This window comes from Crotalus tigris, unplaced genomic scaffold (assembly GCF_016545835.1).
Source record: "Crotalus tigris isolate CLP2741 ecotype Arizona unplaced genomic scaffold, ASM1654583v1 scf7180000019504.1669754, whole genome shotgun sequence".
NCBI classification, from domain to species: Eukaryota; Metazoa; Chordata; class Lepidosauria; order Squamata; family Viperidae; genus Crotalus; species Crotalus tigris.
This window is the reverse complement of record NW_024097569.1, coordinates 909,401-933,507: the sequence shown is the minus strand read 5'-3', so window position 1 is coordinate 933,507 and position 24,107 is coordinate 909,401. Positions and strand designations below refer to the sequence as shown.

The 24,107-nt window shown below is 40.9% G+C and overlaps 1 protein-coding gene across 2 annotated transcripts; it reads left to right on the top strand.

Moving 5' to 3' along the window:
* The first annotated feature begins 45 nt into the window (after positions 1–45).
* IL22RA1 (interleukin 22 receptor subunit alpha 1) lies at positions 46–17,834 on the top strand. Of its 2 annotated transcripts, none has more exons than XM_039363022.1 (7): positions 46–439; positions 6,368–6,500; positions 9,061–9,242; positions 11,317–11,504; positions 12,891–13,026; positions 13,573–13,683; positions 15,094–15,219. In XM_039363022.1, the coding sequence occupies exons 1-6, from the start codon at positions 397–399 to the stop codon at positions 13,659–13,661; spliced, it is 771 nt and encodes a 256-aa protein (XP_039218956.1). In that variant the 5' UTR covers positions 46–396; the 3' UTR covers positions 13,662–13,683; positions 15,094–15,219. The 2 variants fall into 2 exon arrangements, with proteins under 2 accessions (XP_039218956.1, XP_039218955.1); XM_039363021.1 differs by lacking the exon at positions 13,573–13,683 and adding an exon at positions 16,649–17,834 and having other exon boundaries at positions 52–439; positions 15,094–15,218.
* Positions 17,835–24,107: the final 6,273 nt, after the last annotated feature.

The following is a 24,107-nucleotide window of genomic DNA, read 5'->3' as shown; positions in this document are numbered from 1 at the left end:
GACTGGGGCGTGGTGAGCGTTTTGCTTCTGCCTGTTGAAGGTGCAGCTGAAAATAAATAAATAAGCCGCCAGACCAGAAAAACTGCTCCGACACCAAGGAATGGTTGCAGGAAGTTCTTCTTTATCAGAAGAAATGCTTGTTTCAGAAGGATGGACGGGTTCCAGCTGCTTAGCTCATTGATCTGGCAGCAGGCGCTCCTCTGAGAATTAATCACATCCAAAAGTGTTATTCTCCCCGTGGGCTACATGGGAACGGAGATGCCAGGTTAATTTCTCTACCTGGTGGAAAGGAATTGTCCAGCATTGCCGGCCAGGGAGATTTGAAAACTTCTGGAGAGTCACCTAGCCCATCTCACGGGAAATTGCTTGTGTCTGGTTAATCTCATTACACTATTAATGAAGGAGCTTTTCATTTACTGGGTCTTGTGCTCTCTAGCAGGTAAGCAATCCGCTTGAGTTTGTTTTTTCATAAATACGTTTTTAAAAAAAAGATCCTGGGTTTTTTGCCTCCGGGTTTTTGAAGAACTGCAGAGCAGAGCAGCACAACCTTGTGGAAATAAACTAGTGGGCAAGCTGAATGTCTTTCAATATAAAAGTGGTATAGGTTGGACTAGAAGACCTCCAAGGTTCCTTCTTTCTGTTATTCTGTTAAACGTGAAAATAAAAGCAGTGATGGGAAATCAAATGCCTTCCCTTATGCATCCCACGAAGAGATGGAATATAAGTACAATAAGTATATTGCTTTATAATCTGGTGTATTTTACTATTTGTATATCTACTGTATTGGTTAGCCACCTAGAGTTGTGTTACATACTGTGGATGGCGGTATAATATTTTTAACAGATAAAATCAAGCGTCTCTTGGATAGGATCTGAACCGTATCATGTTTGTTTTGATCTTGGATGTAATTGGATTTATTTCCTGCCCTTGTGAAGCAGACAGTGCCTAAATTCTGTGAAGTACCAAAACATCACAGTCTTAAGGAGGAATTGTCCTTGGCCTGAACTTAAGGGATGTCCAACTGGTTTGGAGGAAAAAATGCAATGGGAAATAAATATTTCTTGGCAGACCACATCATAAAGTTAAGGTTACAGATGTAGACTGTCCTGAAGCCCGCAATTTTATTTTGGAAGCTTTTGATTTGAATCTCAGTATGACATCAATATTCTTTGGGTAAACGCCTCACCCATTGTTTTAGCTTTACATGAATAGTAATCTCAGTTTCAGTGGCTTCTAAAGGTTACTAGAATATCTATATGGAAAGATATAAAATAACTTCCCATCATTTGGTGTTCTCAGTGGTGTGTTGGCCATACTAGCTGAGAACTGTGATGCTGAAATCCAGAAGGTTGAGTGGGTTTTCTTGATGTAGAGAGCAAGCACGAGATTGCAGGAAATGCAATGAATTTCAGATCAGCAATGAATTCATTCCAGAGATAAAGGTTAGCTTCCAGAATCACAGAATAAATTGCTAAGCCTTGGTGAGTCAATTGTATACAGCTTGGGAATCTCTTTTTTATTTTCTTGTTTTTCCCCTTGGTTAAGTGTTTTCATTGTCTACCAAAGCAAACGAAGGACAATTATACTCAAAGAAGACCCGTGTTCATATTTTCATCCAGTTATGAAACTCACAAGGTGACCCTGACCCAGGAAATATTTAATGGGAGTTAATCATTGTTAGAGTTCCCCCAAGTGCTCAAATACCCAATCATTTCTTCTCCGTGTTTATACGCAGAACAGCCACCGATTGCGAAACGGGGATTGCCCAACTCACCTAGTGAGGATCTATGGCTGAGTTTCCATGTAGAGGGAAACAGTATTTAAGTACAGATAGTCCTCAACTTATGACTACAATTGAGCCTAAAATTCCCACTGCTTAGCAAGATAGTTGTTAAGTGAGTTTTGCCTCATTTTATGACTTTATGGTTAAGTGAATCACTGCAGTTGTTAAATTAGGAACACCATCGACTTTGCTTGCTAGAAGGTCGCAAAAAAAAGGATCACATGACTCCAGGACACTGCAACCGCCATAAATACATGCCGGTTGCCAAGCATCTGCATTTTGAATCAAGTGACCGGGAGGCTGCAAATAGTTGTGTGATAAATGGCCATAAGTGATGGCACTGACATTGCACAAAACTGCAGTGGCATTGATAAAAGTTGTACTATTGCAGGGTCACATGTAATCTTCCTAGCTAACAAGCAAAGTCAATGGGGGAAACCAGATTCACTTAACAACCTCGTGATTCACTTAACAATTGCAGTGAGTCACTTAAAAAATGTGGTAAAAAAGGTCACAAAATAGGACAACTGTCTTGCTTAACAGCATAAATGTTGAGCTCCCTTGTGATCAAGGACTACCGTATCTTCTCTTCAGTCCTCGTGCAGTATGAGTATAATTTAATCCTTGTATGGAAAAATAACACACAAGGGCTCTCCCCATATGGGTTGGGATGAAGGATATAAGGTCACTATACTTCTCAGATAATGTAAGCATTGAGTCTGGGATACAGTCCAGTTCCTGCATTCCATTCTAGGCAGTGCACAAATCCCAGCCTTGTTTGTTCCGTTTTACAATTCAGAGGGTAGTGATCCAATTTCTAAGCAATGCATTTCTTTGTTTGTTGATCACTATCTTGGTGACTGTAAAAGACTGATCTTTTATTGTCTTTCCACCCCACCATAGGAATTGACAGGGAGTTGCAATCAGCTTGTTTGCTGTTTACCTCTATCCCATGGAAATTGTCCCATTATCCCGACAGTTTTCTCATGTTTTGTGTCCTATCGGTTTAATACTTGCCTTGCAATTTTTGTTTTCATGTATTTTTTTTTCTACCTATCCCCTTTTATAACTATTTGTTGTTGTTTCCCTGAGATAGCTCTGCTCCCCTCTCACTATCTTTCTGCTAAGCTGGCTGTATCAAACTTCTACCGAAATATCCTATCTTAAATGTAACTAACTAAGCCATTTTATCAAGAGGACCTCAAATTATCTTCAAAAGTCACAAATTGGGAACCTCTATCCTGGTAGACGTTTTCTTCTTGACACTTAGGAAACGGTAGAGGCTAAAAGCCATGCAAAGAGTTTTAGAAATAGGAATCAAACAAACACACACTTAACCTAGTTATTTATGTTCTGGTCATATGCTAACCCAAGGATCTGTGTTTTCCCTACATGCTAAGCTCCAATGGTGCCAATTGGGTTAACCTTAAAGAAACTTTGTGTTGGGGAGGGAGGTTTTGAGTAATGATTTCAGTAACTAGGACAGTGGTGGCGAACCTATGGCACGGGTGCCAGAGGTGGCACTCGGAGCCCTCTCTGTTGGCACGCGTGCCACTGCCACCAACAGCAGGTCCATCAGGCCGCCACCACCACCCGGAGTGGCAGCCCCGTCCAGCACAAAGGAGGTGAAGCGGCCGACTAGCAAGCTTGTAAAATCAGAGTCAGGCCCATATAAAAAGAATTTACAATGTTTTATTAGAGTTAGACTCGGAAACAGAATTGGTTAAAGACTGTATGATTAAATGGGCTCAAAATATACAGGAACCGATTTCATTGGATTTATGGGAGACAATTTGGACTAGAAATGTTAAATTTACACAAGCTCAAAATTTGAGAGAAAATTTTTATAAAATGTTTTACAGATGGCATTTAGATCCTAAAAAATTATCTTGTATGTATCCTAACATACAGCCCAAATGTTGGAGATGTGGCAATAAAGATGCGACATATTTTCATATTTGGTGGAATTGTAAAAAGGTAAAGGCATTTTGGATTATGATTTAGTGGAACATTCAAAAGATTTTTAGAAGGAAGATAAAGTTTACTCCTCAACTATTTTATTGGGTATCTTTGTGGATTTAAATGATAAAGAAACTATTTTGATGTTGAATTTATTAACTGCCGCAAGGTTATTAATAGGTTTATATTGGAAGAAAGATTCTTTGCCTACTTTAGAAGAATGGGTATTTAAAGTATCTAGTTTTGCAGAGATGGCAAAAATTTCTGCCTATTTAAAGGATCATACACAAGAAAGATATATCACTGTATGGAGAAGATGGATAGATTATATTCAGAAAAAGTATGGAATTAAAAAGTTTTTTCTTTTTTTCTTTTTTTTTCTTTTTTCTTTTTCTTTTCTTGAAGTAACATAGGAGATTCTCTATGTGGAATGTGGATTCTGATAAGAACTGGTTCAAAGGGATTGTGCAAAGAATTGAACTTTAGTAACTTGCAAAACTCATTGTAATCCAAAAACTATGCCCACTTAATGAGAGGATGATCATTAACAAGATCATGCTAAGAAATTATGGGATGCTATGAAATGTTACATGGTACATATAAAATAACTGATCTTGCTAGACCATACAGTAGATGAGTCAAATGATGCTAAACAACCAAAGAATGCATTCCAAACCCAATATGTTTGAACCGTATATAAAGGGATTCCCTACCTTTCTAAGGGGCCCCTCACCTTGCATCCATGGGGTGCCACTCCTCACTTACACATAAATAAAGAGGGTCAGGTTCTAATTGGGCAATGCACACCAGGCTAACAAATTTTGCTGACTAACAGTTTGTCTTCTAATTGTCCTTGTTGGGTGTTTGTTTTGTGAAACTGCCTCCTAGTAAGAAAGGTCAAGGGATGGAGTTTCTTAACTTCCTTCTTAACCTAGTTTAAGGAAGAGAAGGATGAGGGGAGACATGATAGTGGTGTTCCAGTATCTCAGGGGCTGCCCCAAAGAAGAGGGAGTCAAGCTATTCTCCAAAGTGCCTGAAGGCAGGACAAGAAGCAACGGATGGAAACTCATCAAGGAGAGAAGCAACCTAGAACTAAGGAGAAATTTCCTGGCAGTTAAAACAATTAACCCGTGGAACCACCTGCCTCCAGAAGCAGTGAATGCCCCAACACTGGAAGTTTTTAAGAAGAGACTGGACAGCCATTTGTCCAAAATGGTATAGGGTTTCCTGCCTGAGCAGGGGGTTGGACTAGATGACTTCCAAGGTCCCTTCCAACTTTATTATTATTACTATTATCTAATGGCTGCTCACAAATGGAAAATCTATCTTAAGAAATACAAAAAGGAGAAAGAACAGACATCCCAAAGGTGCTTTTCAAAAGGTACTCAACTTTCTTGGGTTCCCCCCCTCCATGAAAACAGTTCTGAAGAAGCTTCTTGGATGAGAAGTGAAACATTTTCAAAGGTGAAATAACCACCACCCCCAGTCCAATTGCCTTTTGAAAAGCACCTTTGGAGAACCATGACTATGGAGACTAGATGAGAAGGAGGAGATTTTAGGGGATCTGAAACCCCTCCTGGAGCGAGTCTTAGCAGATGCCCAATTACGACAGGCTCAGACACCCAATCTCAGATTAGGCCATCTCTCCTTCCAGCTAAAGCCCCATGGCACAACTAGAAAAATGATTGGTTTGCTTCTCATCTGCTATGGTTAAGGATTAGACCTGGGGGACTGAGCAATTTTCCTTTCTTGGAGTTCCCTAACATTAGAAAAGGCATCTTCTAACACAGAGTCTCCCTTCACGCAGCCTGCTTAACGGGGCTAATGGCTTGGACCTTTTGGAGGTATTTGTGCTACACGTTGAACTTTAACCTTGCCAAATGGGTCCAACATAGCCCACAAACTTCTAAACGTAGTTAAAATGACACAAACGTCACATATTGGAGCCACTAGCTTCATCTTTTCCTGAGCGTTTTTGCAAATATAGTTGGAAATCCTGGATATAGCCTGAAATCCTTCCTTCATAAGGAAATACCGTATATGCCGGCGTATTAGGCGACCCGGCGTATAAGACGACCCCCATCTTTATCGCCGAGCCGCATTCCTAGAACGTCGTCTTATACGCCGGAAACTACCAGTATTTCCGGCGTATAAGACGACTCGGCATATAAGACGACCCCTGTCTTTGGCATCGAGTTTAGCGCTTCCAGAAGTCATCTTATACACCAGCATATACGGTATATATATTTATTTGTTTTCTGAGGTTTTCGCAGGTGTTTGTATGTAGGTCTTTGGTTATTCGGGTTTTCTTCCGCATCAAATTGGAATTGTCTTGGCGACGTTTCAACGAAGTCTCATTCATCATCTTCAGGCTGGTGTTTTCGGCTTCGTGCTTCTAGGAGCACAAAGCCGAAAACACCAGCATGAAGATTTACAAGTCAGTTATAATTCTTGTGGGATATTCTAAGATATGCCTCTTTTCTTCTGTGTTTCTTGTTACAAACTCTGAGACCCATGGTGGTAGAGTTCAGATAAGAGAAAGCGGTGGCTTTCACGGAAGCAAAGAATTGTAACAGAATTTTCCACCAAAGCTAATCTTGAATTCTTGTTCATGCTTCCTTGCAGGAAATTTACTGGGGAAAAGACCACCAGTCATTCAAGAAGCAACATTTTGGTCCACAAACTTTGAAAATATCTTCACGTGGAAGATTAAAGGGGAGACACCCCCAGGCACCCTATACGATGTTCAGTATAAGACGTAAGGATGCTCTGCTTTTTCATAAAAATTGGTGTCCTGTATTGTATGAGCTGAATCCATGGATATTTCAAATAGGGTATTGTAAACAGTGGTATCTGTTGTGTCACCAGATGAAGAAACATTAGGTTATGTGCAACTCCAAGAGGAACTTTTTAAAATGAAACTCAATCCTTACCCCTAAGTATCAATGCATCACACAGTATTATGAAATGTAAACTCACATGTTAATAGTTACCGATAAACATACAATATTGCATTGTTAAGTGGATTTTTAAAAGAAATAAAATGTATTAACATATATAATCTGATAGGACACTCAGGAAATTTAAACATATTACAAAACCCCTTTCATTATCTCATTGTTGAAAATGAAAGATCAAAATTTCCCCAAACAATCCATTGCTAAAAATCAGTAGACAATGACCTTAAAATCTTTCTAATGATTAACTTTCCTCTTTTCTTAGGCACTGTGCCCTTGCAACACATTCGGTTCTTGAATTATGCCAATTACCCCTATTGTGTCCTGCTCTGACTTAACAATTCACTAAATCCCAAACCCGTGGTGGCGAACCTATGGCACGCGTGCCACAGGTGGCATGCAGAGCCCTCTCTGTGGGCATGCGCACCATTGCCCTAGTCCCAGGCCTCTTGCTTAGAAGTACAGATCATAAATAACTTCTACTTCTGCTGAAAGCAGCTGAAGTTATACTTTTCTTTGGCTTCGAATTCTGTGATTTGAACTCTGGCTTGTATTCTCGAGAATCTATATGGCAGAGGTCCCCAACACCTGGGCCATGGACCAATACCGGTCCGTGGCCTGTTAGGAACCGAGCTGCCCAGCTGGAGGTGAGCAACAGGTGAACAAAACTGCATGCGAGGGATCTAGGTTGCACGCTTCTCCTTCCCCACCCCACCCACAATCCGTGGAAAAATTGTCTTCCATGAAACCTATCCCTGTTGCCAAAAAGATTGGGAACTGCTACTATAAGGGGACAACAGTGTGGTGTAAAAGTAACCTCTGCCATCCATGGGCTTCCCTTATTCATGAGTATACCTAATACTCTAAGTGTATATACTTTATTTGAATTCCAAAGCAAATATTGTAACTGATTCCTTTCATAGCAACCACTGACCTTTTGGGTAAGAACAGTTAGTTCTGCATTATGATAAAAAGTTCAGATTTTGTTTGCCCTGTTGGAACTCTCCTCTAGATATACATTCTTTATTAACCGCCATAAAGGAGAATATTTGTAGATCTGGGTTGAACTGAGGGGGCGTTCTCTGAGCTTGGTTGTTTTCTTGCAGGTGTTTCATTACTCAAACTGGGTAACATTATATGTGCTAACATCATCACCCCACATTATTAACCCCCCAAAAGGGGGGGGAATAATTTGAACCTCAGTTATTCAAAAATTACTACTCTCTAAATGGCACAGTGCAGTTCGCCAATTAAACACTGCCCAAAGTCCTTTAGAGTTGCATGGTTACTATAATTTTTAATTGATGAGGATGAGGATACATTATCTGAGGGAAAGGGAGGTATATATGTGGAGCCCTTGGTGCTGTCTGAGCTTGTTTCTTTGTTTGCAGCTGTTTTAATACTCGATTAGGTGATATCAGTGTGAGTGTGGATTTATACCTTGCTTATATACAGTAGCTTGCCCTGCCTGTTAATGGGGGTGTGTGGTTTTACCCTTGGTGGTTCCTTGACTAGGGAATTGTTTTCTGTTTGTTTGTTTGTCCGGTGTTAATCCCTGCTTATCTGGGTGCTATCACTGGACAGGTTCAGTGTCATCAACATTATTGTAACATTTAAACTTTTGGAATTCTGAACCAGAAAGCATGATAGCATTGGAAGATTTCTATCTTGCCTTTTAGGAAAGGCTACAACTTGTCTTGCACAGAGAAACAGTATAGGTCAGAAATCTATGACTCACTGGGACATTCCCAGATTATAAGCCTCCCTCATCCTGCAATAAAACCATAGTCCAATGTTCTCCAAACTTGGCAATTTTAAGATATGTGGACTTCAATTCCCAGAATGCTGGCTGTGGAATTCGGAGAGTTGAAGTCCACATATCTCAAAGTTGCCAAGGTTGTGAAACACTGCCACGGCCAAAATTAACAAAAATGTTAATTCATTATACCCAAAGGATGGGAGAAGAAGCATATTTACCCGTTCATCCAAAATGGCTAGCTACAGAAAGAGAGACAGACACATGCACGCACAAAACTAACCAAGAAATTAGTTATTATGAACGTACGTGTATTTTCATCCAGAAAATAAATCTTGTAACCTATTAAATTGGTTATATCCGTACAAACCTAAAAATAGTTATACCTTCCACAAGATGTGGTGAGGTGATGGTGACATTTATGGGTCAAGCCACCAAGGGGTTGCACCTTCTGGCCCACGGTTCAGTTTTGGTAAATGCAGATTGACCCATATTTACTTTGTCTTTTAATCCTCTTGGATGCCATCTCTCTTGGTTCCTGGTCTACACCTGTATGTCAGATGCGAAGCCTGTTGTGAGTAATCATCTGTCTGGTGTGGTCACAGGTATGGCGACCTGACCTGGCAGAGTAAACCCGAGTGCCAAAATACCACCCAGAACATCTGCAATCTCACTCACGAGACGGAGAATTTGACCGAACGCTATCATGCTCAAGTGAGAGCTGTGGTTCCCAATTGTTGCATCTCCGACTGGGTCGTATCCTCGAGATTCTGTCCTCGTGAAGACAGTAAGTGCTTCTCGTGAACTGTGTTGTAAACAGGGTGAATGCTGGATCTCCAGCCTGTTTGTTCATGACATCGGCATTTTTTCTGAGTCAGTTTCCATCTGTCAAGTAGTTGTTTATTGCTTTCGTTTTAACTTTTTTTTTATTACCCCTCGTGATACCTTTGTTTTATTGGCCAGCTAGGGTGGATTTTAATGCTGGAAATTGCCAGCTGATTTGAATTTCCTCCGAAAGGCGGGGCACCAGTTGGATAAGCGAAGGTATCAATAAATGTAATGAACAATACAAGAAGCAGAAATGGAAGTTCGTGTAAACAAGGGCAGGACTGTCCATTGGCTCTTGGTATTTAACTGAAGTAATTCATGGGTATGAAAAGGGGATTTGTTTCATTACATGTTGTGATCCTCTTGCATTTTGTCTTTATTGAGGAAAAATAATTTCAAAAAAAAAATCCAGATAGGAATTACAGGAAATTAGGCTCCCAGAGACTTGCTGAGGACTTCTGAAATGTTTTGAAGCTGTGCTAATCCTTCACTAATTTTCTTTACTGTCTGCCATAAAGTAGACCTTCTTTGGCCTCAATGGATAAAAGAGAAACACATTGCAGTAACACTTAACATAATCAGTTATAAACCCAGCAGCTGCATTCTCACAACAGGCTAAGTCGAGTTTTTGCTTAGCCTATCCTGCTGAGTGAACTCAGGTCATTTAACTCAGTTATACTTCAATACATTGAGTGTGATGGCTGGTTTAGTGGGTTGTGTGAATGGAGCCATCTTCTGGGTTTGCCCAATGAACCACTCACTTGGCAAATGGGCTGGGTTTGCACAACCTACTAAACTATGGAGATAAAATAACCACGATGAACCCTAAATGTAAAGGCTGAAGTGACGGGGGGGGGGGATCAGCATTGTTTTGAGTAGATGGAACCATTGTGAAAACACAGAAGAGATGGCTTCCAATCTCAAAAATGGAAAAGATTGATAGACAGACAGAAGGATGAGCAGGCAGACAAGCAGGCAGACAGATAGACAGGTAGATGTGGTTCACTGGATGTTTGACATTTAAATTAAGTTTAGAATACAGTACATGAATGTTACCTCCAGTGATGTACAGGAGGGGGTTACCAAAAAAGTCAAGATGGTGATCACGCAATGAAATCTCCTCTTTTTGTGTATGTGCTGACTTCACACACACATACAAAGGGGCAAGGCTTCACTTTTGTGTTGCAACCACTCCTTGACTTCTTTTTATCGCTCCCCGTGGATGCTACTGATTACCAGTAGAACTAATCTTGTGAAGGATACTCTGTAAACAACATTTGTAGCTCACAGTTGAATTGTGGGCTATTTACTGTTCTTTGATGTTGTTTTTTTCTTGCAGATGTTTCATGACCCAACTAAGTTACCTCTTCAGTGCTAGAAAGGAGTGGGGTTTGCTCTCTGTTAACCCTACTTCCTTCTAGCACTGAAGAGGTTACCTAGATGGGCCATAAAACGTCTGCAAGAAAACAACTAAAACACTTGACTATTTATCATTAGTCTGAAACTAATCCCCCCCCCTCTCTCTCTCCCTCTCTCTCTCTCTCCCTCTCCTCTCCTCTCTCCTCTCTCTTCCTCCCTCTCTCTCCCTCTCTCTCTCTCCTCTCTCCCTCTCTCTCTCCCTGTCTCCTCTCCTCTCTCCTCTCGCTCTCTCCCTCCCTCCCTCTCTCTCTCCCTCTCTCTCCTCTCCTCTCCTCTCTCCTTTCCTCTCTCCTCCTCCCTCTCTCTCCCTCTCTCTCTCTCCTCTCCTCTCTCCCCCTCTCTCCTCTCCTCTCCTCTCCTCTCCTCTCTCCTCTCTCTCCCTCCCTCCCTCTCTCTCTCTCTCCCTCTCTCTCCTCTCCTCTCTCTCCTCTCCTCTCTTTTTCTTTCTTTCTTTCTTTCTTTCTTTCTTTCTTTCTTTCTTTCTTTTTCTTTTTTCTTTCTTTCTTTCTTTCTTTCTTTCTCTCTTTCTTTCTTTCTCTCTCTCTTTCTTTCTTTCTTTCTTTCCTTCTTCTTTCTTCTTTTTTCTTCTTTCTTTTTTTTCTTTCTTTTTTTAGCTAATATTGAGAATATTGATGTAAAATGTACACCCAGCGTTCAGTCCATCAAGTTTGTTATTCGTCCTCCTTACACACCTTTCAAGGATGATAATGACTCCCTTCTGACTGTAGCGGACATTTTCAACCAACTTGATATTGAGTTCCACTACGAAATAACAATGTTCTGCGCAAAGACCCAGCTGAAGGTAAGTAAGAAAGGGGACCCATGAATGATCATGGGCTTACCTTAATGGCACATGCAATCGATACAATAAGCGTAAATTATTACAGTCAAAGACTAGCATGTACAATGAGCCTAAAAAGGAATTGGATCCTGTATGGATGTCCTCAGAGGGTAAAAATGTCAAGATGGGGACCACAGCTATAATAATAATAATAATAATAATAATAATTCAATTGCAAAAGGCGGCCTTACTAGGAACTGCTTCCATCCTGCGATGATACCTGTAATACCATCAGACATCCACATCTGCCTATCCCAGGTCCTGGGTAAGGACTCGATAGGTAGACAAAATGCCAAATCCAGTCTGAACATCTGGCTGACTGTGCGATGAACCATAATAGTAATAATAATAATAATAATAATAATAATAATAGTAATAATAAAGTTGGAAGGGACCTTGGAGGTCATCTAGCCCAACCCCCTGCTCAGGCAGGAAACCCTATACCATTTCGGACAAATGTCTGTCCAGTCTCTGCTTAAAAACTTCCAGAGTTGGAGCATTCACCGCTTCTGGAGGCAGGTGGTTCCACTGGTTAATTGTTCTGTCAGGAAGTTTCTCCTTAGTTCTAGGTTGCTTCTCTCCTTGATGAGTTTCCATCCATTGCTTCTTGTCCTGCCTTCAGGCGCTTCGGAGAATAGCTTGACTCCCTCTTCTTTGGGGTAGCCCCTGAGATATTGGAAGACTGCTATCCTGTCCCCCCTTGTCCTTCTCTTCATTAAACTAGACGTACCCAATTCCAGCAACTGTTCCTTATATGTTTCAGCCTCCAGCCCCCTGATCCCCCTTATTGTTTGTTTGTTTGTTTGTCGTGTTTCTTAACCACCCATCTCCCTCAGGGAGAGCCTCTGGGTGGTGAACAGTATAATCAATAAAATTAACATTAAAATCAGGCTAGTTCAAGATGAAAATTTTAAAATTATAAAAATAATATTATCATTGAAGCCCCACCCTTTTTTACAATGCATATACCAGATGTATGGAATCTATGCAGGGGAAAATTGGCAGCTTGGCTTAGAAAAAACAAGATCAGAGGAAGGGGAGAGATCAAAGAAGATGGGATTTGAGGTTATAGGCTGGATCAGGGAGCTCTACCACTAGAACAGTGTTTCCCAAACTTGACAATTTTAAGGCATGCTGTGGAATTCTGGGAGTTGAAGTCCTCATGCCTTAAAATTGTCAAGTTTGGGAAATACTGCACTAGAATAAGGGCCCCCCAAATTATCCAAAGTAATCCACTACCACATACACACTCTCCATAAATTCTCTGTTGTGTGGACTTTCAGCTGACTTTGGAAACTGATTTTCTCTCTCTCTTTCTCTCTATCTCTCTCTCGCCTCTCGATTTAGTGGGAAAAAAATGTAAATAATGAAGAATTTAACATCAATGACTTGGATCCTGACACAGAATATAATGGAACGATACACATCCGATATTCTGACAAAATCAGCAAGTCCTGCACGTTTCGAGTACGGACATTATCAGGTGTGGTTGTGATGCCCAATCTGATTCTTCACACAGTTGTTTTCTTTTTGTGAACTAGAAATATTTCTTTAAAAGTTCAAGCACTCTGCATCCTACTGCAAAGAAATGCCCTCTCAGAAAAATTCCCTGGCTCTCTGCATGAAATACGTCGTCTCAAGGGCAGTGCTGCCCAGTGGCTAAATGATCTAGATATCCGGCGATAGGTTTACCCATCCCAGTAACTATGCACACATAATAGAATTTTATTCATAATATTACTCATCACGTATGTGGCATGTTTTTAAAATGGTTCACTGCTTTGATGTTTTCTATTCTGATACACATTTTATTTGCTGTTTTTGTGAGGTTTTGTGCATTAATCCTGTATTCTATTACGCCGTATGAAATAAATAAATAAAACAGTTCAAGCAGGTGATGTCCTCATATAGTTCTGCCTTTATCTTTAGCATAACAAAAAAGGATAAATGGGGCTCTCTGGGGCAGTGGTGGGATTCAGCCAGTTTGCACCATTTCAGCAGAACTGGTAGCTAATTTTTTGTTGCCCAGGCCCAGAATGGACTTCCGGAAGTGGCATCCACACAGAGAACCAGTTCTTCACATATTTGAACCCCACTACTGCTCAGGGGGCTTTTTAACTTAATTCTGAGAACATTATAGGTAATTATTGCTCTATTGTTGGGATACTAAATTCATGATTATGATGCTTTGGGGTTTTATTATATTTTTGGTATATTATTGTGGACAATTTATTCATGTAAACCGTTGAGAATCATAAGATTGCAGTGATCTAAAAACCTAATAAATATATAAAAATAAAAACCCAAACAACAAACTTTTAAAATTCATAAGGGTTACCTGTTTTCTCTTCTTATCTCTATCCTCTTTGCAACTAGGAGAAAACTTTAAAGTTTTACTTTCTGCCTTTTTATTGACTCCTTTGTTTGGTTTCCATATCTTGACTTATGGATAGATAGATAGATAGATAGATAGATAGATAGATAGATAGATAGATAGATAGACAGACAGACAGACAGACAGACAGACAGACAGACAGATAGACAGACACACAACCTTTATTGTCATTTTTTACTGTGGGCACAATGGCACACATTAAAAATGAAATTTAGTTGCTTGCTCTTAAAGTGTAAACATACATAACACACATTTAAACATACTATATACAATATGTGCATAGACCTACACCCTTACATATAAGTAACATATAAATATTAATCACTGTCCATCTTGAGTGCAGTATTGTATTGAATACAATACAAATTAAGCCCTTTATAGATGTCATAGTTTTAAGCTGGGTCGTTTTAATTTAATTTCATCAGACAGAATTGCAGAACATTTAACCAGGACTACAAACTAACACTTTTGAAAAAATCAGCGGCACCAGCTATCAAGATGTTTTTCGAGGACTGAAATGTGGCTGTTCATGTAACATGCTAATATTTAAATCTGGATTAGCAAACAGATTTTTTCTGTTGTGTATACACAGCCCTAACCTGGTTTGTTTTTGCTTGCCATGCTAGACCCACCCTCAAAATGAAACCATGGCTCATTTTTTTCAACAAGCGACCATTTGCAGCAATATAGTTATAATCCTATTTTCTAATCATGATCTGTCATTATATCTGAATAAAAATCATGGTTTATTTCTAGCAATTCTTTTTTGTTGTTGTTTTTGTTTGTCCCCATCCATTTTTAGGAGGTATTACAGGATAAAAAATGAAACAAATAGGAATGAGGTGAACAAACTAGAATTATTTGATTTCCCTGTAAGAGCGACTCTTATTTATATAAATCTAGATTAGAGGTTATACCTGCAAGTAGCCTTTTTTTTTTTGCCAATCTTTGGTTGATTTTTATTTTTGTTCTCTTTCCCATACAATTAAGCATGTTTTGATAATTCAAAGAATGAAATTATTGGTTCTTTTAAATACACATAGAAAGATGGTTATTATCAGTCCTGCCCTAGACGTTTTGGACAATTCAGGATTTTTTTTTTAACTTCTGCATGTCTCCAAATTAATTAATTAATTTGTTGTCTTCTGTCCATAGATAACACCTGGCTGCCATATTTATTTGGAATGTTTATATTTATAATCATATTTACCTTTGGAACTGTATTTTACTTGATGTATAAGTATGTTAAACAATACACCATTCAGCAACCCACATCTCTGGTATGTAATTTTCAATTACCATAAAAGTCTTCATTATTTTTTCATCTGCCTTTTTTCATCTACATTATCTTTATAAATAATTCAAGGTGGTGTGTGTATGAGAGAGAGAGAGACAGAGAGAGAGAGAGACAGAGAGACAGAGAGAGAGAAAGAGAGAGAGAAAGAGAGAGAGAGAGAGAGAGAGAGAGAGAGAGAGAGTCATGACCCAAAGTCACCCAAGTGATTTTCATGCCTAAGGCAGGACTAGAACAGGCTTCTGGTTTCTAACTTGGTGCCTTAAACATTAGACCAAGCTGGCTCATAAATTATGATTTATGATCTCAATATATATCTCATTTATCAATATGCTTTGGAAAAGATCAAAACAGGAATTCTATTTCTTCTCTGCTCCATTACAATGAAACAAATCCTCTATCTTGAGCATAAGTGTCTCCATTTGGAGACAGATAAGCTTCATTTGGTTCAGAAGAACAGGTTCAACATATTCAAGTCACATTTCATATACAGCAGTCACTGTAATAAAACGCCAAAGTTCTTGGCGTTCTATGTTCCTATGTAATTGGTCTGGGAGAAGTCTGAGAGGAGTGTAAAATGAGGGCAATGACAGAGCATTGTGTATCCTTAGTGAATGCAGACCTTAAGAGGACATTCCCTTACCTCAACTTTGATAGAGTCACAGTGACACAGTCCTTTACAATATGGAATTTTTCTTTGATTCTGAATACCGCTGCCTTAAACATGGCTTGCCAGTATGAATGCTGTTCTGTAATTAGCAGTTGTTGTATGATAAAGTCTGAATTTAATATCAGATACTTGGGGAGAGGGGATGTCTGTTAAATCCAAATGTCCACTAAATCCACACTTATATCATTTGCATTAATTTACATCATTTGTATAGCGAGATAATTGATGTAAAAAGTGTAGAGAAATTTAAAGTAAGATTTAATGGACAAGCTCTTGATTTAATGGACATAAGTCTGTTAAATGTAGCTAAAGTCTGAATGATAAAAATTGTCCATTGTCTGTTAAAAATGGTTAAACCAGAATTGTATTGTATTGAATGGATTACCACCAGATTCAGTGAATTATTAATTATATTCAAATTAAAGTAATCTGGTGATCTAGTTAATTAGTGATCTGTGATTCTGGCACCTTCTAATGCAGTGTTTCTCAGCCTTGGCAGCTTGTAAACCTGTGGACTTGAAGTCCACATATTATCAAGCTGCCAAGATTGAAAAACACTGCTCTAATATTATTAGTGTCCCTGGAGAAAGTGTATGTAACTGGAACTTAGTTTTGAATTTATCAATATATAACAATCAAATTGAAGAGGGATAAGTTAACTTTTAATCAATAATCTAAATTTTAAATTGCATATTTTTAATAAGGCTCTGAACTAGCAACTAATACTGAATTTTCTTCCTTGATAGGATTTCAAAAGCATTTCCCGTTTCCAGCCTCTCATATTAAATGTGGACCATGCCCTGAGCCCTTATGATTTATCCAAGATTATCCAACCAGGGGTGTGTTCCAGTGAGATTAGCCATTACATCCAGGGTATGCCAGAGAACCAAAAATTATTCAGACCAACAGTGACAGCTTACCAGCAACAATCCAAAACGCCACCATTCCAGCCTCTTGCCCAACCCTTGAATGGTCTTCCAGTTGGATATGCCCCACAAGTGATCAAGAACAGCCGGTTGCGTATCCTAGGGGACAATCCTTCCACATTAACGTATGGATTATGCGTTGAAGGGGCCAGCCACAAGACAAACCATTGTTTAATAAGCAATGGACGCTATAAAGCCCAGAAACCAGAAAGGACTAACAAAGAGTTGCCGGAGACCACAATTCCACAGGAGGAAGGGTTGGGAGTAGAAACCAGCCCCCAGATTCAACATCTCCCACTTCAGGAAGACTCAAAAGGTCCACCACAAGAATCTCCGAGACTTCTGGGAGAATGGAAACCTATCACTGTGGACAGAAGCGGAGGAAGCTACAGAAAGCAGGCAGAGGCCCTACCTTCCAGCTCAGAAGTTGGCCAAAATGCTATCTTGGAGGGAGCTGATTCTCTACTGTTAACCGTCTCCCCACCACCCTTATTTGCACACTCTTCATGCAACAACCTCCCTCAAGATCACAGCGCAGGGCAACCGCCAGCCTTCGGTCTCTCAGCCTGGATTGATAATTTTTTGCATTCCAATTCACTGGGATTCCAAATTACAGACTGCCTAGCTCAAGAAAGCTGGGGATTAAAAAATGAGCCTCAGACTTCAGATATTCCCCCAAATATCCTGGACACTCATCAACTCAATGGACCTTTCCCCAGTTTGTTCAGTGGCTTGGAGCTGAAGCTCCAGTGGGATGGCAGCCCAGAGGAAGAGGCGGCAACTTCTTAAGACGTGCAAAAGTTTTGGGAATCTCTTTCTACGAAACGAAGTGGGAAGCTGATACTTTTTTTTTCAAATGCACCCTGACTGCTCTCCGTGGGTGCACGTCTCTGTCTTTAAAAAGAGGAACATTTTTGAAAACTGCATTCCACATTTATATTTATACTGGCTAGGTGGAAATGTGAAAATAGAATGAAATAAATATTATTCGGTGTTTGACGTGTAATCAGATAGCATCCTTTTACAGCTGTGGAATACACTTTTGAGGGAAAATATATATATAAATCGTCTAAAGCAGCGCCCCCCAACCTTTTGGGCACCAGGGATCAGTTCCGTGGAGAGACATTTTTCTGCCGGCCAGAGGGGGGCCTGGTTTCATTTGCTTCCTGCATCCCACAGATGGGGCTTCGATTGTTTGCATGGACCAGTTGCTGGCATGCTGCAGACCAGTGCACAGTCCACAGACCAGAGCAGTGATGGCGAACCTTTTAGAGACCGAGTGCCCAAACTGCAACCCAAAACCCACTTATGCATCGTCGGGTGCTGGGTGGTTGTGGCCCATCGGGTGGGTGTGGCCCATCGGGTGGGCGTGGCTGCGGTGGTAATAGCAGACTGGGTGGGACTAAAAAGTTCAATCAATCAATTCCAACTTTGCAAGATCTTTTTCTTTCCTGCGAGAAGTTGAAATTGACTGATTGATTGAACCTTTTTTTTTTTGCACACGGCGACGGAGGCCTAAAGCGAAAAGGTTTTATAAAACCCAGCTGAAGGCCTAGGACTGGGGCGACGGCGCACGTGGCCACAGAGAGGGCTCTGAGTGCCGCCTCTGGCACCCGTGCCATAGGTTCGCCACCACTGGACCAGGGGTTGGGGACCCCTGCTCTAAACACTGCAGGAAATATGTCAGCAATAAGTTGGCGTTGCTGGAGAGGACTGTCTATAAGTTTTGGTTTAGCTTTATTTTGTTTTTATTACTCCATCTTTTAAGAAATTACAGCATCTGATTTTAGCAATGCTAAATCTTGGGAGCTCCACGGCCGCAAAAGAAGTGGTGTGGGTGGGTAGCTAATGAGGTACTGAGATACACAGTACCAGTGACAATGATGCTCAAATATAGACGATGCTGGATGCCTTGGGCTCATCCAGATGGTCTGCTTTTCAAACTTCCAACCCTTCTGAATTCAAACCCTTTTGACTAGATGTGCAGAGAGCAGAGAAGAGCAACAAAGATGATCAGGGGACTGGAGGCTAAAACATATAAGGAAAGGTTGATGGAATTGGATATATCTAATTTAATGAAGAGAAGGACAAGGGGGGACATGATAGCAGTGTTCCAGTATCTCAGGGGCTGCCACAAAGAAGAGGGAGTCAAGCTATTCTTCAAAGCACCTGAAGGCAGGACAAGAAGCAACAGATGGAAACTAATCAAGGAGAGAAGCAACCTAGAACTAAGGAGAAACTTCCTGACAGTGAGAACAATTAACCAGTGGAAGAACTTGCTGGAGAGGTATCACCCTTTGTGAGGAATGAAGAAATGCACCATCACCTGGAAGTGGCCAGTAAATGGCACTCGCCTACTTCACATATGGGCTCTGCCCTGGTCCCACCCTTTTCTGCCAGAGACCCTCAGATCTGTCCCACTCCTGCCCAGGCCCCCACAGGCACCCTTGATGTGAATGATGCAGAGCTGGCCATGCCCATCCAGTAGGTCACACCCACTCCATCCACACCCACCCAGTAGGCCGCACCCACCCTGGCCACACACACCCCGAGGGCAACCGCAATGCTGATGCGGCCCTCAATGAAATTGAGTTTGACATCCCTGTTCTAGGGGCTCAGCCATCTCTTATCTGATCATTGCCAAATCTGCAGCTCTTCCTCCTATCTCCCAAAACCAACTGTTGCTTTTATTTCAGCCAAAGGTCATCTTTCGTTATTAGGTTGATTTGGTTTTATTTCCTGCTCTGTTTTTATGTTATTTCATATCATATTACTGTTAGCTAACTTGACTACTGTTTAGTCATGGGAAGCGAGCTATCGGTTTGACAAAAACTAAACTCGTGTCAAAAGATATCTAGATTTCTTTTACGTTTTCTTCTTTTCCAAGAAAAAGCAAGCATGGAAAAAGTAGTTGCAGAAAACAGTGGGACCACCCTTCCTGGAATGTATATTTTAATGATAAGATAAATTTGGAGATTAGGAAATTAAGCGATGTCCTAAAACAGGCCCTGCTTATTCAAATGACGTGAAGGGCTGAATCTGACAAGTCTGTGCTTTACCTTCACAATCTTCCGCCTGCCTTGAGGTATCGCTTCTGTAAATCATGGAATCTCACCCGGGGGGGAGGTATATGTTTATCACTGAACTTACAGCCGGTTTGTGAAATCAAATGCACTTTGCTCCAAATTCAGGGCTAAGGACAGCAAACATGCAACTAGATTAATCTTTGCTCAGTGTTGCTGCTTTCTATTAAAATAATAGCTCCCCCTAGCTTCTTACCAGCTGTAGTAGGACAACCTATTCCAATTTTGTTTTTTTCCCTTTTCTTATTCAAGTTTCTGGATTCCTCCCCACTTTTTAAAAACTTGCTTTTAAAAAATATATACATATCAAAGGATTGGATGTCTCTCTCCAGCTTCAAAAAATCTAAGGAGGATCCAACAGATCTAGAACAACTGGAGAAGCAACTTGGCATTCTTTGGCATTCTTTTCCTTCTTGTTTACCAACTTTGGCAAAATTGTGATCTGATGGAGAATTGACCCGGAAATCGGTATGGCTCTTTGAGTGAAGGAAATAACAATCTCTCTCTCTCTCTCTCTTCTACTTTTTTATAAGGCTACATGGACAGAATAGAAACTTCCCATCATCGCCTTTAACTGCTTGGTTTGTTAGGGCAACTCTAAGGCAAATCTATCCTAAGTTTCTTCCTTTGACCGTTAAGTCACTGGGGGCTCCTCCCTCTCTTATCCAATTGTTTCCTAAGCAGCATCTCTTCCCCTTCCCCTTCAAATTCATTTTTCACATGTCATTGCACAGAATTGTCCCTTTTTCCTGGGGTTGTGCTTTGCATTAAAAACTTCAACGAGGTATTTTTTTTCAATCTTGACAATTTGAAGAGGGGTGGACTTCAACTCTGAGAATTTCCCAACCAATCTTAAAAAGTTGGCAAGGTTGAAAAATAAAAAGGGAAAACCAAGTAGGATGCATGCAACACAGTGAAATTCGCCCCCACCCAAAAAAATCTAACCAGGGTTAGAAATAACCAAGTCTAACAGGTAAATAGCATGTTTAAAAGCAGCAACTAGGTTTACACCTGACCTAGTTAAGCCTAGAATGTAAACACAGCCTTTCTTTTCTTTTCTTTCTCTGACATTTATCCCCACAGCACCACTTCCTAGTAGCAATAGGCCACAAAAATGGGCTAAATAATTCACATGTGATTTATCCTTTGAGATTAGGAGAGAGAGAGAGACAGGATAAGGACCCACCCCACTTTGCATCTTAAGAAGACAGAACTCTTGGAATATTTCTTCCAACAGGCATCCTTTATTAAGAGAAAATGGTTGCAGGCGTTCTAGACAGGACCTGGGGCCCAAGCCCTACGGTTCAAGGTTTTAAGGGGTCCCCAGCAGCCCCACCCCACCCCACCATCCTTCCAGCCACAATCCCAGGCGTTACATTTCCACCCCCTTTTTCCTTGCTGCCGGTGGAAGGGAGACTTCAGAGAGGAGTAGATGAAAGCTGATGCCCCATTGTTATGATTTAATCCTTTTGGTGGTATCCACATTCAATCCCTTTGAAGTTGTACCAAAGGAAGTGAGGGCCATAAAACCCCTTTGTTCACCCCCCTTCCCCTTCATCGTATGACAGCATCCAGAGAGGGCAGAAATGGGGTTTTCCATAGTCGATAACTAGAGATGAAATATAATTGGATTCTGACATAGTCTAGGTTCTGACCTGTGCATGCAACAAAATAATTTAGGGGGGGGAGAAATGAGTGGCAGAGTGAATTGGACTGCAGTGTTCTCTGAATAGTAATAAAGTGCCAAGCATTTCCCCCTTTCGATTCAGCAATTGCAGAAAATTACCAGTAGCCTGCCTATCTGCCTTCCTCCCCCCCCCTTTTTGGGGGGCTTGCAACAAGGGGCGGAGGGGGGGGTCAACTTATTTTCCAAAGTACCAGAAGGCAAGACAAGAAACAATGGGTGGAAACTAATCAAGGAGAGAAACAACCTGGAATTAAGGAGAAACTTCCTAACAGTGAGGACAATTACACAGAGGAACAGTTTTGGTCACCACAATGTAAAAAAGATGTTGAGATTCTAGAAAGAATACAGAGAAGAGCAACAAAGATGATTAGGGGACTGGAGGCTAAAACATACAAGGAACGGTTGTTGGAATTGGGGATGTCTAGTTTAATGAAGAGAAGGACGAGGGGGGACAGGATAGCAGTGTTCCAGTATCTCAGGGGCTGCCCCAAAGAAGAGGGAGTCAAGCTATTCTCCAAAGCGCCTGAAGGCAGGACAAGAAGCAACGGATGGAAATTAATCAAGGAGAGAAGCAACCTGGAACTAAGGAGAAACTTCCTGCTAGTTAGAACAATTAATCAGTGGAACAACCTGCCTCCAGAAGCTGTGAATGCTCCAACACTGGAGGTTTTCAAGAAGAGACTGGACAGTCATTTGTCTGAAATGGTAGAGGGTTTCCTGCCTGAGCAGGGGGTTGGACTAAATGACCTTCCAAGGTGCCTTCCAGCTCTATTCTGATTGATTGACTGTGTGCCTCTTCATCTGCCAAGAGATTCACAGGGCAGGCTTTCCGGAGCAAATGCCCAGGGATTCCATGTTAGCAATACAGTATATTGGGGGGGGGGCACTTGCAGAAACTGTTGTGGGCCCATTGTTTATTCCAAAGGAAATTTCAAACAGGGATCACGACAGATCAAAAAGAGTGAAATCCCTCACCAATAACTCCGGTTTGTCACTTGCTGAAAAGCATGTGGTGGGTCAGAGATTGCTTGTTTCTGATGCGCACAAGGACTGCTTAGATTTTATCCTACTTGAATGTCACTAATCGCCGTAGCAAATTGAGGTAATTGCATAATTACATTTCATAAGTACACTAAACACAGCAACACAGAGAGGCTAGGATTGTATAACATACTAGGCTAAAACAGGACTGTCATTCATTCTGTTGTCAGAAGTCAGCCACTGGGTTTAGCCTAAGTTGGAAACTCACCAAAGAGAGAAGCAACCTAGAACTAAGGAGAAACTTCCTGACAGTTAGAACAATTAACCAGTGGAACAACCTGCCTCCAGAAGCAGTGAATGCTCTAACACTGGAAGTTTTTAAGAAGAGACATTTGTCCGAAATGGTGTAGGGTTTCCTGTCTGAGCAGGGGATTGGACTAGATGACCTCCAAGGTCCCTTCCAACTTTATCATTATTATTACTATTATTAAGTGTGCCTTCTGCCCTCCAGTTATAATGTTCTTGTATGCTTTGGGGCATTTGTGTGTGTGTGGGTGGGTGTGTTTTATACAACCTTAAGCTAATGAATCCAGCCCATGGACATTTTCTTTGTTTTCAATCGTACTTTCATTATTTTGATCAAAAACCAGAAGGAGCCAGGCAATCCCTTTCCAACGAACAAATGTTATTAAAAGGCATAAGCTTTTGGGAACTGTAGCTCACTTTTAAAATCAAGAGTGGTTTGATTATTTCAGATTTAAATCGGGACAGGAGACAGGAAGGGTTGAGGGGTCTTCAAACTTGGCCCTTTTATGACTTGTGGACTTCTGGGAGTTGATGTCCACAAGTCATAGAAGGGCTAAGTTTGAAGACCCCTGGTATAGACACTGACTTACCTCAAAGCACTCATTTGAGGGGGGAAAAAACCAGGTATTTAAAGCCACTCTTTCTCCACAAGAAATTCGTGAACTCACATTTATTAAATCAAATTTCGGGCAGTCTCAGAAGATCTCAGCAATCGGAATAATCACCAAGAAACGGTGATTTTTAATTGAGCAGTTATTTGTAATCTCGTATACCGTCCATACAAAGATTCAGTTATATGCAGGTGCTCCTTTACTTACAACCACAACGGAGGCCAGGATTTTTGTTGTTAAGCAAGGGGTTGTTACGTGGGTTGTGCCCAGTTTTACAATCTTTCTCTCTATGGTTATTAAGTGCCTCACGGCAACTGCTAAGTGAATCACACAGTTGTTGTGTGAATCCGGATTCTCCCATTAGCTTTTTTTGTCGGAAGCTGAGTGGGAAGGTGAACACGGGACACTGCAGCCATCATAAATAACTTAGTTACAACATCACTAGGGAAAAAAAAATGACTTAAAACTGATCCTCACACTTATGACCATTGCAGCATTCCCATGGTCACATGATCAAAATTCAAGCGCTTGGCAACCAGCCTCTATTTATGACAGTTGCAGCCTCCTGGAGTCACGTGGCCTCCATTTGTGTCCTTCCCAGCTGGCCTCCG